Below are 15788 nucleotides of genomic sequence, written 5' to 3' on the forward strand. Positions count from 1 at the left end.
CAGGCACTGTTGTTTATACACTGTCTGCTGTCCTGCAGATCGCTTAAACTCTCTGAGCCTCAGTTTCCTCACCTGCTGAGTGAAAATGAATAGTGTTAGAACCTCCTCAGATGTGGCTGTGAGAATTAAGGGAGTGAACACACAGAGCACCTGGCAAAGCACTCACACTTCTGCAGGTATCTATTACACGGATGTAGCATTGGAGGTGTGTAAATGAATTTGGATTCACTAATTCATTCAACAAATATTCATTGAGCACCTACTATGTACCAAATCCTTTCCTGAGGGGTCGGAGGGGACGGGGTGTAACAATGGACAAAACCAGGCACGATGCTTGTGCTCAGGGATGTCCAGCCCCGGGAGGGTGTCACACAACGAAGGCACAGGGACCAACTGTGATAAATGCCACAAGGAAAAGTGTGTGTAGTGTGCAAGGTCAGGGAAGACTTCCCTGGGGACGTGACTCCTAAGCTGCCATGGGAAGAAGTGAACTGGGCCGAGGAGTAGAGGGGACAGAGGGAAGTGGTCTGGAGAGGGGAGCCTGTGTGCAAAGTCTGTATAATGGGCAAAAAGCATCACACAGCTGGGGACTGGGAGCTGGCTGGGTGGCTGAAGGCAGAGAAGGAGGGGGAGATGACAGTGTGGAGAGGTGGGCTGGAGCCAGACCACCCAGGGCAGGCTAGGCCACATAAAGACAAGAAACCATTGAAAGCTTCCAAGCCGGCTTGGGGTGATTTGATTAAATCTGTGCTTTACAGACCTCACGAGGAGAAGCCATAGACAGAGATCAGCAGAGAGAGGGCCCAGGTGGACGCAGGGAGGCAGCTCAGTTCTTCCTGAAGTCCAGGCAAGAGAGAACAGACAGTGTCTGGACTGGCCTGGAAATAAACATTTGGGACGCACCAGCGAAAGGACAGTGTTTGAAGCCAGGGGCCTGGATGCAGCTGAAGTGGAGAGTCTGGAAGGATAAGGGGAACTCAGATAATCTCAGACTCCAGGTTTTATAGATCAGTGGAGTAAAATGATGGAACCAAGAAGAGAACCGGAGAGCTAGGAGAAAAACTGGGGAAGGATGGAGAGACAGGAAAGATCAGAGAGTGTCCAGGGGGTAAAGTAAAGCCAAGAGGTCGGGCGAGATGAAGATGGAAAGGTGTCCTTTGGTGTGACCAACAAGAAGGTCATTGGTAATCTCTCTGAGAAGCATTGAGACGGCAGACCTTAAGCTGGGTAGGGGTTCCTGCCTTGCATGCCTATTTGCATAGGACAAAGAGCCAACTGGGGCTAATGTCCACATCACCAGAATAACAGTACATTGCCCAGTGTGATCTGGATCAAATAGGATCAGCTCATTAGTTCAGAAAATCTCCTCCGAACCCATGAAGTGCACAGTCTTGTTCTTTTCCGGTGCCCACATAGCCCTGGTGACTTGATATATTTTTTGCTTGTACAACACATAACATTGGCCAATTCATCTTCTAGAGTCTGGACCGTAAGCAATTTGCCATCCTCTATGCTGCCTTGATGGAAGCTCCCAGCTAGCAGACATATGTGGATTTTGCATATATAGTGCAGACGATGCATTTGGTAAATCGCTTCAGACGTGTCCCCGGGGAAGGTGCCGCCAGCTCTGTCGCCCCTACAGATGGAAGCTGGCGAGGAAAAGATGGGTCCAGATTGGAATCCCTGGGCTACACGTGAGGACAGATTGGAGGGGGGCAAAGTGGACGTGGGGAGACAGACAGGAGGGTTTGTGGTTCGGAATTGCTGCACAGCACCTCACCCGGTGTTAGGACACGGGATGGGCGGAGGCACTAACTTGGAGCACACTTCTGACCCTCCCACCTTATGGGCCAGCCTCCAGGTGCATGCCTTTGTTCGGAACTGGAGAACACTCCCTGACATATATATCCAGCCTCCCACTTTCATAGTAACTCACGTGGGTTCCTTCCACCCTCCCCTGCAAAACATCTTCCTCTTGGCCAATATTCATGTAATTACTATAATTACTACCTGCTCAAAAAATGGGGCCATGCCTTTTGCCTCTATTATCGCACAGAATCTTCACAAGAACCCCTTGCGATAAGCCCTGGGCACATGTTGGTTGCGCAGACCCAGAAACTGAGGTGCAGAGGGATATCGTCGCGTGTCACAGGTCACACAACTGGCAGAGGGCTCAGTCCAGATGTGAACCCAGGTCGCTCTGATCCCAAAGGTCTCATCGCCTCCGAAGAACACACAGAGAAGATCTGTATAGTGGGATTGCTTTCCTGGACAGTTTGGCATGACCCCGTCTTGTTTGTGAGTATTTGCATCCGCTCACCCCTTTATTCATTCAACAGACCCTCCTGAGGCCAGGCTACACGTAGGTGGTGGGGTGGCAATGGTGGCTCAGACAAGGTTTGTGATCTGGAAAAGCTCACAGTCTGCTCATAACCAGGTGCGACAATCTGCAATATTATAAACATGGACGGTGCGGTGGGCAGGCGCTGTGGGAACCCTCTGCTTGGGAGGGCCAATGAATGGCTCCCAGGGCCTTCTCACGGGCTGAAATGGCTCAGCAGGAGAAACAGGCCCTGGCTTGGCAGAGACAGGGACAACAGGAATTGCAGGGGTAAACGGTCTGTGCAAAGGCATTACAGAGGTGGGAGGGCAGCTTGGGAGACCTGCCTGCCTGGTGGTGCTTGGGTTTGGGAGTCTCAGCCGGCTGGGACTAGGGTGTGAAGGGCCCCAGTGCAGACTGGGGAGCGGGCTATTCATGTTCTTATAATTTATACAGCACTTCATAGGCACAATGACCACATATCAAAATAAGGAACCTGCAGTTCAGAGCAGGACTGGATTTTATGAGGACGCTTATCATGCTTGCTCTGTTCCTTAAAAAAAGTTATAAAGAGTTAAAAAAAACGAAAACAAAAACACAAAACACTTTTGTAACTACAGCCCAGGTCAAGAAATCAAACCTTACCAATATGACTGAAGCTGCTCCCATCATCCATCCTATCTTCCTCTCCCCCCAAGGATAAACTCTTCCCTTAATGGTGTATTTATCATTCCTCTGAACTTATTTATACTTTTACCACGTATGCACATTCCTAGCAAAATATGGTATCATTTTGTTCTGCACGTTTAAAAAAAAATCTATGTAAATGATATCATACAATTTGATCTTCTGCAACTTGCTCCCCATCCCCTCACTTAGATTCATGAGGAGGTCTAGTCATTCATTTTCACCGCAGTTTAGAATTTCACTGACAGCTCCACAGTCTGTCTGTGTGTTCTTTCTCTGATGGCATTGAGGCTGTTCAGATTCTTTTCTAGAATAAATGCTGCTGCAATGAGCAAGAGGTTCTCTGGGTTTATGTCAGAAGCCAAGTCTCTGGGTCACTGGGGTGCTTGCATCTTTGACATGTGTAAATACTGTCCAGTTGTTTTTCAGAGCGGTACCCTCCCACCCCACCAGGAGTGTATGAGAGTTCTTTTTGCTGTCCCCACCCCTTTGCTGGTCAGCAGTCTCACTGGTGGAAACAGCGCTTGATTGGGTTGTGTTTGTATTTTTCTTATCACGAGTGAGACTGAATATATTTTCCTATGTTTACTGGCCATTCATGTTTCCCCTTCTTCAAATTGCCTGTTCATATAGTTTGATTTGTATATTTTGGATTTCGTGTTCCCAATATCTTCTTTTGATAAACAGGGGTTTTATACTTTAATCAAATGTATTGATCTCTTTCTTAAGGGGTTGTGCTTAAAGACACAAGAGTCTTTAAGAAAGATTTCCGTATTACAAGGTTTTTGAATTTAAGTCTTTAATCCACTTGAAACTGATTTCTTTTTATGCACGGTGAGAGGTAGGAATTCCGTTTCATTTTCCCCCATACGGACAGCCTATCTCTCTGTAAAAGCACCATTTATAGTAAAGAACAGTCCACCCTTTCCCCAGGACGTGCAACACCACTTCAGCATCAGGTTTCCATACATGTTCTATCATCAGCCTATCTGTCCATCCTTGGGCTAATATCACATGGTTTCATTGTACCTTTTTAGGCTCTTAGAGCCTCCTCCCTTGAATTAGCAGGGCTTGAGGCTTCCTGAAAGCAGATCCCTGTCTTAATTCATCTTTGGGTCCCTCTCATCACTCATTACATGACCATCCAGGTCACGCGTTTGTTTGTTATGAAGACCTCCTCACACTCTCTCTTGGGCTCCCAAGACTCCTTTATGCAGAAGAGGAAACTAAGGCACAGAGGTGAGATGACTTGACAGGGTCGCGCTGCCATAAAGTGTTGGACTAGGGCTTCTGTGGGATTTCAAGGCCACCCTCTTCACCCATCTCGTACTACCCAGGCTTTACTTGACCCTCCGCGGCTCTTCTGGTCCTGGATTTTCACTCCTCCCTCCCTCCTTTCAACAAGTAGCTCCTGAGTGGTGTATGTGTGCCAGCTTTTGTTGGTGCTGGGACCCAGATCCCATGTCTGGGGGGGCTCTTTCCATTGCTAGAGACCAGTAGGGAGCGTGGGACCTTCGGTGCGCATTTTATGGGAAGTCGTCAGAGGCCTGGGGTCACCAGCAGGAAGTCTGGCGGGGTTTCAGAGTCAATTTAAAGAGCTCCGTTCTGGGCGTGCACTTGGGGCCCAGGCGCTGCCTTCAGAGAGGACGCTGGCTTCCCCCAGGAATTAGAGGCGTCCGCCCGCCCTCCCGCCTCGAGAGGCAGGAATGCGAAGGATCAGCTTTCAGCAGAGCTGCGGCGGCCGTTCCGGGGAGCTCCAGGTGCAGGCCCTTCCCCAGCGGCCGAATCAACTAGTTCTGTCTGCCCAACTGGGAGAGCAGCTCTCGCTAAAAATAGTGCCTTGCCCAGCGCGTCCTGCGCGGGTCGCGAGCCGGAGCCGCGATTTTGGGAATCCGAGCCACTGACAGCCCGGGGAGCCCTGCACGCCCCCACTCCGGGCCTGGCCCGGGTCCCACCCCTGAGGCCCACGCCGCCGGCACAGCGCTGTCCCCACAGGTGCCGCGGAGGGTGGAAGGCTCGCGGACCGAGGCACGGCCCCGGCCGTCCGGGATGGGAGCCGGCGGCACGGCCTCCCGCGCGCTGGCCTGGGCCTCCCTGCCCCTGCTGGGGCCTCCCGCCGGCGCGCTCTGCGAGGACACGATTTGCTGCCGAGGTAAGTAAGGCCCGGCAGGCGGCGGGCGTGCCCCTCGCTCTTCCCAAGCACTTGCTGGGGCCTTTTTCTCCTTCCCCATCCCAGGTCCGCAGCGGGAGGCGAGGTCGGGGTCTCGGGGAGACGCCAGGCATCCGCACGGGGCTGGGGAGAAGAGCCAGACGCTCTCTGCAAACTCACCTTTAGTTTGAAAAAGTTACTGTTTTGCTACCGGGGCCCGAGGAGCGTTCCCCTCCCTTTGGGCACAGTCTTCCTATCTGGAAAATGGGACAATGAAATCGTCAAGCTTTAATATTTGTTGTGACCCCAAAGGAAGTTAGGGTACCGGCTGAAGGGGATCGCAAGCATTCTGGAGAAGTTTGCCCCAACCCAGATGGGATTCTCGAGAGAGTGTGTTAGTGGGAGGGTTAGAATTGCCTTCTCTGTGGCCCTCTCCCCCTCCTCCCCCATTCTCTCCTAAAGCTCTGGACTTAGCATCAGATCTTGGCTCCCGTGGGCGGCCGAAGATCAAGGCAGGGCCCACAGCAAAGTTTCAGAGGTCAGAGGACTCGCCAAGATCCTTGTGGGAGAGGAGGGTGTAGTGTGGAAGAGAGGTGAGCAAAGTAGAGTCGCGTTCCACTCCTCAGTCGCGTACCCCTATAGTCCACAGGCTAAAGCCGGGTTTTATCTCTGAAATCCTGGGGTTCAGGCAAGGAACGTAGTCGGCCGCACAGAGTGCCCTGGTGGGCTAGCTGGGACGGCGGCGCCCTGGACCCCGCCGGCCCGAGAGCCGAGGGCGTGTGGCCTGGCTTAGATGGGGGGGTCGGAGGGAGGGGGCGTGTAGCCCGGCCCAGATCGTGGGCCAAAGCAGGGACAGGGGGCGTGTGTCAGGAATGAGGGGGTCCGCCCTGCCCAGGCCGGCTGGGCGGGGCAGCAGTAGTGGGGTGGGTTGGTCAAACAGGTGCGCCCCCGCCCCTCCCCTCCCGGCCTCCGCTCAGTGCGGGCCAGGCGGGCGGAGCTGCGGGTGGCCGGGCCTGCGATTGGCCGGGCTGGGCCGGCCGGGTGGCCCGGGGAGCCCTAGAGCCGGAGTACCGCGGCGCAGGCAGAGGCGCGGAGCCGGCCGGAGGGCGCTCCTGCCGGGCCTCAGCCTGCGTGGCCCGCACCGCTGCTCTCAGCCTGGCTGGCGCCACGGCAACTTTCCTGTCGCCTGGGGATCTCGCGACCCCGCCACCTCGGGACCTTGCCCCTGGGCCGGGCTCAGGCGCCTTTGGGATGGCAGCGCCCCCCGGCCCCGCCGGCGCATAGAGGTAAGAGCTAGGGCGCCTGAATCAAGATGAGGGGACCCAGGGGCTTGGAGGCCTGCAGGGATCCCAGAGGGATCCGGGGTTCAAGAGGGTCTGGCGACCCTGATTAGAGGTTTGTGGGTACCGGACAGACGAGTGGGCTGCGACTTTGCTTTGCTCACCCCTCTCCCACCTCACAGCCCCCTGTGCTGTGAGGATCTCTACTGGTGGGTTGAACCTTTAAACTTTATTGTGCGCGTTGCCTCTGTATCTCGGTCCTGGGAGAGGATCTCTCTGGGCATTACAAGGAAGGCACCCCCTAGCTGGGGCCCGCAGCTGGCGGGAGGGTTTTGGGGGAGGCTCTCTAGCCTTCCAATCCCAGCGTTCCCAGTGGTCTCACAAAACTTCAGACCTTACTTATTGATTCGCTCTGAGGGTTGATAATTGGATAGCCACTCCTTGCTGTGCAGAGCCAGGCACCCCAGGGCACCCGAGTTTGGGGTGTTGTTTTGTTCAACCCTAGCTGCTCTTCAGTTTTCAGGGGGCGGGGTCACTGAAGTGAGGTCTCTTTTCTGTTTCCTGGGCTGCCTTGTACTCTGCCCTCCGTGAAACCACCTTGAGCTAAGCAGAGTGGGAATGGGGACCAAAACCATTCAGGTCCCAATTCCCAGCCTCGTGGGAATATCTGGTTTTCTAGTTTCTGGATGGTTCATTCTTTTGGGCTGTCTGGCTTGAGTCACATGGCAACTGAGCCTTTTTCCCCCAGCCCCCTTCTACGGTTTAGGGGAAAAAGTAATTTTGATTTGAATTTAATTTTGATTGAGGGTGGATGAGTAGGTAGCTTGTCACTTATGAGAATTATCATCTTTTACATTACAGTATTTCCCCTCAATCTCAAAGCCAAACTCCTGTTTTTTCTTGACCTAAGCTAGTACACCTGAGAATTAGAAACCAAATCAAACACCAGCTTTGGGCCTTGCTCTCACTAGCTGTGTGACCTTAGGCAGCTTCCCTAACATCTCTGAATTCAAAGGTCCCACTCCAGGAAGAACTAGTGGGGCCTTTGAGAGGTGAAGTGTGGAAAGCACCTGGCTCACAGGACAACAGCTTTCGGCTGCCAGTGTGCAACCTGGATCTTGGCCCTTTTTGCTGCCTTAGGTACCCATTTACTCTGTGCCTCAGTTTCCTCTCCTCTTAAAAATTGGTGTGAAACAGCCCCTCTCAACCAACCATTTTGAGAAAAATGCACAGCTGCACATACCCTCCAAGGCATATGGTTCCAATGAGTTTGTAGGTCTGAGATTTAAGATACCCCCCTCCATCCCCCTCCTTGTCACGAACTATTCAGAAGGTATAGGCTTTCTGTCTACCACTGATCTCTCCTCATCTTGGGGGTAAATGTTATAAATACGAGGGAAATGCAGATGCACTAATTAACCAGCATGATAGGGAGAGAGGGGCCAACCGGCACACCCTGGTGCCTTCAAGATCATCCAGGCCACCCCCTTCCCATTCTTCCATCCCTGGTGTTGCGTCTCTGCCTGTTGAACACGTAGACTTTTTTGCCGGGATCCTCTAGTGACAGTCAGCCCACTAGGCAGCTGGCTTCCTTATTGGGCAACTCTAGTCTGTTAAAAAATTCTTCCTGCTTGGAACAGAAATCTGTGTCCCTGTTACTTCTACCCACTGGTTTTAGTACCACCCTTCAGGCATCTCTTACTGGCTCAATTATACACTGTAGTCCCCAGTGCCTGGCATTCTGTTCCTCCCTTTAGGCATTTACCACATTGAACTGAATTTGGCAATGATCATAGTGCCATTTACTGAGTGTTTATTATATGCCAGGTCCTGTGCTGCAGGCTTTACACGTATTTCCTTGCATCCTAAAGGCAACCCCATGAGGTTGATTCTTTTCTTGTCCTCATTTTGCATATGAAGAAACAGGTTTAGAGAGGTTGAGATTCACCCCAAATCATATAATCCAGAAGGAGCTGGAGTACATCCCAAACCCAGCATCTGCCTTTGGAGCCCAAGCTTCTAATCGGTACTTTTGTTCTGTGCCATCATGCATTCCCACGGTGTGTGTGTGTGTGTGTGTGTGTATGTGTGTGGCTGCCTGGGTCTGTGTGGTGTGCTGGCAGAGCTTTTATCACAATCACTTGGGCACTTGTTGAAATGCAGATTCCTCACCTTACTCCAGACGTAAGAATCTGCACTTTTTATAATTCCTCTGGCCATTCACATATGCACCACTGTTTGAGAACCATAGACCTAAAATATTCCTAGGGAGAGAATATAGGATATACAAGAGATCTAAATTCAAGTCTTGGTTTCATTCTTTTGAGCTGGTTACTTTTCCTTTCTGGGGCTTTCTCGGGCTTTCTCCCAGTGGTAAAATGGACGTGATGTTATACCCAGTATCTGTGGATGGCTGTGGAAGTCTCCTGGGTGGATGGCAGGCATTATGGGGCAGGCCCTTGGAGGACAGAATCTTCTCCTGCCACAAGGGATGTGTGTGGTAGTGAGTCTACGGTTCCCAGGAGGCCCTGCTCACCTCTCCACCCCCTAGGCCTCTGGCTTCTTCTTCCTAGAAGTATTGGTGCACCCTGCATGAGGCCCTTGTGCTCAGATTTCTCAGCCAGGGTGGTGGGGATCCAGGAGAGGTGGGCAGGACCACACACACACTCACACCCATTCCTCCTCCATGGCTCCAGGATGGCCTCTGACCTCTCAGACAGGAGGTGCTGTGTCCAAACTTCTGGGGGTGGGAAGTGGGGTGGGCCTGCCATGTGTGCATGTGTATTGTAAGACCCAGTAGAAACCTGTCCCTTCCCCTGGAGGCCTGCTCTGCTTGTCCCTGGGCAGCTCCTGAGAAATGTGTGACCTGAGGCTGGTGGGTGGGGCTGGCTGTCAGGAGCGTGAGGGCTAAAGGAGTCCCTCGCCTAGGCCTCTGGACTCTCCCAGTCCTGTTCTAGCTGTGCTGTGCCCAGAGCTCTGTTCCACCTCCATCCTGCTTAATCCTATGGAGGCGATGACTCATTAAACACCCATTTTACAGAGGAAGTCACTGAGTCCAGGAAGTTAAGTGACCTGTCCAAAGCTCTAATGTCCGTGTGTGGGGGAGGATGGTGGTCAAGTTTGAACTTGAACCCAGGTCCTTGGACAATAAGCCCAGGCCTTTTCGGACTGTATCTCAACCTTATTGTTCCTCTGCTTCACCTGGTCATGGCTTTGGTGCCAGAGCCCTCAGCTGGAAGCTTGAAGACCTGGGTTCCGACTGGGCCACCATCAGGCTGTGTGATCCTGGGCAAGGCTGGTCATCTTTTAAAACTTCAGTTTCACCCTGGCTGGTGTGGATCGGTTGGTTGGAGTGTCATCCTGTACACTGAAAGGCTGTGGGTTTGATTCCTGGTCAGGGCACATTCCTAGGTTGCAGTCAGGGCATGTGCGGGAGGCAACCAATTAATATTTCTCACATCATTGCTTCTCTGTCTCTCTCTAAAAGCAATGAAAAAATGCCCTTGATGAGGATAAAACAACAACAATAAAACTTTAGTTGTCTTTTCTTTAAAGGGGAAGGGGAGGTGTTTAGTTAAATCTCCAAGCTTCCCACCCAACCAGACAGTGACAGGATGCCCTTTTTTCTGCATGTTCTGTATTTCTAGGGATGAGCTCCGGGCACAGGTAGGGGGCAGAGTGCTTCACTGGGGCTTGTTATGAAACCAGTCAGTGTCAGGGGGCTCGGGGAGCTGGGGCGGGGGGATGGCGGGAGGCAGCCCAGGGGGCTCGCCTTGGAATGAAATAGTAGTTTGTACTCTGAACTCTGCAGGAGGTGATGGTGGCATAACTGGGAGCCGAGGGGCAGTGTGTGGTCTGACACCCACCCAGCTGAGCACCCCTCTCAGCCCAGAATAACCTTGGCGGAGAGACCAGGAGGATGCGTAATAGTTTCTTGTCTCCCTCCTGGGTGTCCCCAGCCTTCATTGAGCCCACCCCCTCCTGACTGGTATCTGTGCCTAGGTGGCTGGAACCTCTCCCTGGAGCTGAGCAACTGGCTGAGGGGATCCAGTTGCCTGTTCCCTATGCGCAGCCTGGCTTCCTAAAGCAGGCCCTGTTAACCACAGCCTCTGCTAGCCACCTGCCCTCAGTTTCCCCCTCCATCATGCCTCTCCTTCCCTCCCTGGGGTGTGGCTCCCTGTTACCCACCCACAGGATCAAACCCATTCTTCCTGGCCTGGCAGTCAGGACCCTACACCTGCTCCAGTTTCCTCCCTGCCTCCCTCTTCTCTCTCTGCTCTGCAGGCTGCCTGTGTCCTGGTCTTTCCGCCGGTGACTCTTGGATGACCTTCTCTCTTGGTCAGTGCTTCATTGCCCAAATTCTTCCTGTCCTTCTGGGTCTGGCATAAATGTCACCTCCCCTCCCTCTCATCACCCCACTCAGGGTGAGCTGTCCCTCTGCAGATGCTGGCCTGTAGCTCTTATCAACCACCTTGCCTTATACTTTCTCATCTCCGAGATGTGCTATGAACTTCTAGAGGGCAAGGTCCTGGCCTTACCTCTCATCTCAGCGTCCACGAAGTGGTTAGGGCCCAGCAAGGGCCTTCCTTACTCTGGAAAATGCTCAGAAAGCCTTGTCGAGTTGGGCTGGCTTATAACCGGGCTAGGGTTTCCTGCTCCTAACTCAGAGTGTTTTGCCTGCACCCTGCTTTGCAAGGCAAACAGGTCGGGGTCCTCTCAGTGTGTGCTCTGGGCCAGGCTGGCTCCAGGACAGGGGCAGACAGAGAGGTGCCTTTGGTGTGCAGAAAGACTCTCCTATCTCCTTTGGATTGCTCTCGATCTGCTTTTTTAAAACATCTATTCTGGCTTTGTGGCACTGAAGACAGAGCAGCCTGGAATCAGGTCTGAAAAGGGCGCCTGTCCGTTCTCCCACCTGCAGGCTGAACTGCAGGTCTCTTCCGGCCCAGATCCACCTGATTCCTTAGAATTCATAAGAAAGTTGGCAGAGTACTTATGAAGGGTCTTGGGGGTCCCTGAGATGGTGTTAGGGGCCCACGGATGTGGCCCTAGAGGTATCGAGGGATCACATGACTTTCTAGTGTTGCACAGATATTTGTGGCCAGAACCTCTAGGGAAACTGTCTGTGCCCAAGGGTCAGAGAGGGTTCTTGAGCCCCAGAAACCAAAGGGGAAAGAGTGAAAATGAGGACAAAAATTTATGCTAAAACAAAATATGTCTATAAAGTGTCTGAATTTGTAAGACGCTTTCACTCCGGGGTCTTGTTTAATGTAGTCCTTTAAGCTGACGTTCTCCTGAGGAAACTGAGGCTCAGAGAGGGGATGCTTGGCTGAGCTCGCACAGCCAGTAAGAGGCTGCCCAGGGCTTGCCCTGGCTTCTCTCCATGTCCAGTGCTCGTTGGGCTCCACGGGGGCCTTGAGGAGGAAGGGCTCCCCACCAGGGAGCCAGGAGGTAGGGCTCCCCATTCAGAATGAGGCTTTTCTCTGTGAAACTCTTGCCTGGAGTCATTTGCCCATGATATCATTTGATGAGCGTGAACTCAGGCGGTGGCAGGTGGGCCAGGTGGGACCCGGGAGAATGAGCGATATCTGTATGAATTTAGTCAACACCCACACAGGTGGGCCAGGTGACCAGGAAGGAGCTCTCCGTCCTAAAGCAGGAAATGCCCAGCTCCCTGTAGGTCACAGTGGCTGCCATCTATTACAGACCCATGGTGGTAAGGTCCAAGGGCTACTGGGGGTGCTGGAGGGAGAGGAACAAGACTGATCATGGTCTGTCTAAGCCCTTTTCTCAGCTGGAGGCTGGCAGGAGTCCCTGGAGTCCCATAACATCCATGGTGCCTTTGGTATTGACTGTCCCATTCACTTCTGCTCTGTTAGTTTACCTGTCTCCACCCCTGCCTCTGTCCCTAGACTGAGCATCCTAGCACATGGTTGCTAGGTGCTCATGGTTGACCCATCTAGGTGACCCTGGAGCAGGCTCCACCTCCTCAGAGGGGGACAGGAGGGTGTGTACGGGTAGATGAATAAGCAAATAAATGAATAACCCTTCTCAGTATGTTTGGTGACCCTGTCTGGCTGTCACCCGCTGGGAAATATGTAACAACTGAGTTCACCAAGAAATGGCTGTTTGACAGGGGCTGTGAGGACCCGGCCAGACATCGTGGGAGCTGGTCCCGGCTGGAGCAGGGCCCTCGGAGCCTTTCCCAGCAGAGGATAAGTCATCAACACAGGCGCTGCTTCCGGGAGGAGAGAATTCCCAAAAGTCTCTGCCAGCCCCCTGATAGGGATCTGCAGGGTGTGTGAGGGATTTGTTTTCGGCCAGGATGTGGGGAGTTAAAAATAGCCATCCTAATCCCTTGGGTGCGTGTCACACTTGAGGCTGTGCAGAGCCCTTGGCTCCATTATCTCACTTGAGAGGCTCAGCCGCGGCTGACGCAGGTGGAGGTCGCACTGCCCGCTTTATAAATGAGGGCGTGGAGGCGTGCGCCCCGTTCCTCACGGGAGGCTGTAGCCAAAATTTGGTGGCAGCACCTAGGTCTGTTCCCTGCCCCCCATGTCTGTGTTCTGTGCTCTTGCAAGGGGCCTAATTGACAAGCTACCCAGGAGAAGGGGGTGGTTGAAACACTAGGGGTAGATTATTAAGCAAAGTAGCAAGGACAGTGAGAAGAGTAAGAACCTGAGGAGGACGATCAAGGCCCCAAGGGACAGGGGCTCCTGATGGGGTGGGGGATCAGCTAGAGGTTGTAAGTGGCTGGGGTAGAGGTGTGGGGGTTAAGGGGTTGGCGATGGCAATGAAGCAGAGAAGTACCATCAGGACCCCAAATTGAGGCCCTAAATACCATAAAGAATATGTCAACATGATGCTGTAGGCACCAGGGAGCTATTGAGGATTCCAGAGCACTGCTGCTCCCTGCTTTATCAACAGTGCACGACTGTGCAGTGCAATGGGGTGCCCCCACCCCGGCTTTGCTGCAGGTGTCACGTATGGTGTTTGGTAGAGAGGATTTTTAAAATCCCTCAGAAAACACTCCGTCCACCCCTACCTTTCCTTCTGGAACCTGGCACCACAGGACAGGGAGGACCCTATTTTCTGCTGCTTTTGGGTTCTAGGAGGAGCCAGTTCTGGGCATAGTCTACATCTGGGTTTCTTGGCTTTTTAAAAGTTTTTAATCTAGGCTCTTCTGGTTGTCTGTCTCTCTGGCTTCATGGTAGGAGGAATTAGGTGAGAGGGAGGAGGCAGCAACTGAAGTGGTGGGGGAAGGCTCTTCCCCTACCCCTGGCCTGATTCACTGAAGCCTTAACAGGCTGCCCTAGTGCCTCCGACCCCGGGCACCTTGCCCTTGACCACCAGAGTTCATTTTCTCTTCCTCTCAGCTTCACCCCTCCCCCACTGGGACCCCGTTCAGGCCCCAGCTCCTCCAGGCAGCCTGCAGGACACCTGCACAGCACTGGCCTCTCTTTCTGCACATTCTACTTCCTGCTGTCCTGGGATCCATACCTATATTAGCTTTCACTCCTTCCCCTGCTAGGCCAGAGGCCTTGAGTGCTGAACCAGACCTAAGCCTACAGACCATTAGAAATCTGTAATCCACCCACTTTAGAGTTAAGCAGACAGGCCTGGGTTTGTCTAAAACTCATGAGCAGCTCATGACGAAGCTGGGACTTGAACCTAGATCTCCAGTTCCACCCTGGTCTTCGGCTGCAGCACCACTTTGCTTTTCAGAACCACGCCGATCCTTTCTGGGCTCCCAGAGCAGGGATTCCCAGCTCTGCAGGAATCCTGGTTTTGCAGCCTTGGCTCCTCCTGGGGCTGGGAGCCAGCAGTGCCAAGCCTGTGGGTTCTCAGAGAGGGCTCTCGGCGTCGGCAGGCGTCGGCTTAGTCACAGGGATGAGATCACCGCTCACCTCTGGATGGTGGAGGATGCCAAGGTTTGGGAACTTTCACTCTGAGCCACTTGTCGATTTTGTGCATGTGTGGGAGAAAAACAAACCTGTTGCTTGGGACTTTGTCCTTGGCCTGTGGACTGCAGGCCTGGGGAAGCTGCTGGGTCATGATAAGCCCCTGGGCGGTGCCATCTGACAGGTTCCCAGGAGAGCGGCTTTGTGCTGAGAAAGCGCGTGGACCAGGAGCCAGGACCTGCTGTTAGTGTTTTCTCTGCCTCACACTGGCTCTGCGACCCTGAGCAAGACGCAGGACCTCTCTGGGCTGTAATAATAATTGCTAGCAGCTCACACTTTCTGAATACTTTCCATGGGCCAGGCACTGGACTTAAGACTTTCCAGAAATTAGCCCATTTGGTTTTTGCACCAGATCCATGAGATCCTGCTATCATCTCCATTTTGCAGATGAGGAAACTGAGGCCTAGAGAGGAGTGATTTGCCTAAAATCGCCCAGCTGGAAAGGCGTGTGGATAGAATTTGAATGAACGTCTTCCCCACTCCATAGCTCACAGCGTCCCTCACTGTTCTCTGCTCTCAGCTACTGGGCCAGCCCCTCTGGGTTCGGGAATGCATGAATGTGTAGATATTAGGTGTGATTAAGTAGGACTTTGGTGAAAGCAGTTCTGGGTATGGAAAAGTCTGAACTAAAGAGACTGTATGAACTACTTATTTGTTTTTCTTGTAAAGGTACACAGTAACTCAAATGAGCCAAATAACAGTGATGCACAGAGAAAGGGGATAATAGAGGAAAAGATAAATTTCTTTAAGGCACTTGAAGTTTACCTTTTGCACGGCATTCACATTCCTCTAGAGCTTGTTTCTGTGGTTTTGCTACCAGGGTGAGTGTTTGTTGAAGCAAGCCTGCCGGGTGAAGATGAGGTGGGAGAGACTCAAACCAGTTTGAGATTCAACTCCTCCCTCTTTCCAGAGGATCTATGGAGAAAGGGTGCTCAATCTTGGTGAGGCCGCAGGTTGGTGTGGGGGGAAGGTGAGAAATCAGGGGGGCTTCCTGGAGGTGGTGGGGCTGGAGCTGGCCCCATGAGGACAGTTGCCCAGGTTTCTGCAAACAGGATTGTGAAATCACCTTTCCCAAGCTTTCCTGGTTCTCTAGGGTAGTCCAGAAGCCTGGGCAGCTGGGAAGCCTGTGAGTCAGGACACTTGGGGAGGGGGAAAGTGTCCAACCCTGCCTCAGTTTCCCCATTTAGACCAGAACATCCCTATATCTCCTTTATCTCTGGCATGGCTTTGAGGAAGGTGCAGAGGGGTATGGATGAAGAAGTGAGTTTAAATTTGGAGAAGAGTTTGTCACTTCCATGATGTGTCCTCAGGCCAGTCATTTCACTGCCTGCACCTCAGTTTCCTCCTCTGTCAAATGAGGATAATTGTGACAACTACCTCATCAAGTTGTTTTG

At 52.8% G+C, this 15788-nt stretch overlaps 1 protein-coding gene across 3 annotated transcripts in view; it reads left to right on the top strand.

Annotated features, from left to right (window-relative positions):
• DAB2IP (DAB2 interacting protein) overlaps positions 1-15788 on the top strand; it is a 182887-nt gene that overhangs the window by 16084 nt on the left and 151015 nt on the right. The window contains exon 1 of one of the 3 annotated variants that reach the window (XM_090274668.1): positions 4734-5159. The exons of 1 other annotated variant lie outside the window; for it this stretch is intronic. In XM_090274668.1, the coding sequence (XP_090130794.1) occupies positions 5057-5159 (103 nt within the window). In that variant the 5' untranslated portion in view covers positions 4734-5056. Of the gene's footprint in view, positions 1-4733; positions 5160-6263; positions 6443-15788 lie in introns of those variants that run through there. One more of the 3 variants, XM_090274675.1, reaches the window with a different exon arrangement.

The sequence above is a fragment of the Furipterus horrens genome, unplaced genomic scaffold (genome assembly GCF_987537825.1).
Source record: "Furipterus horrens unplaced genomic scaffold, mFurHor1.1.pri manual_scaffold_4, whole genome shotgun sequence".
Lineage (NCBI taxonomy): Eukaryota > Metazoa > Chordata > Mammalia > Chiroptera > Furipteridae > Furipterus > Furipterus horrens.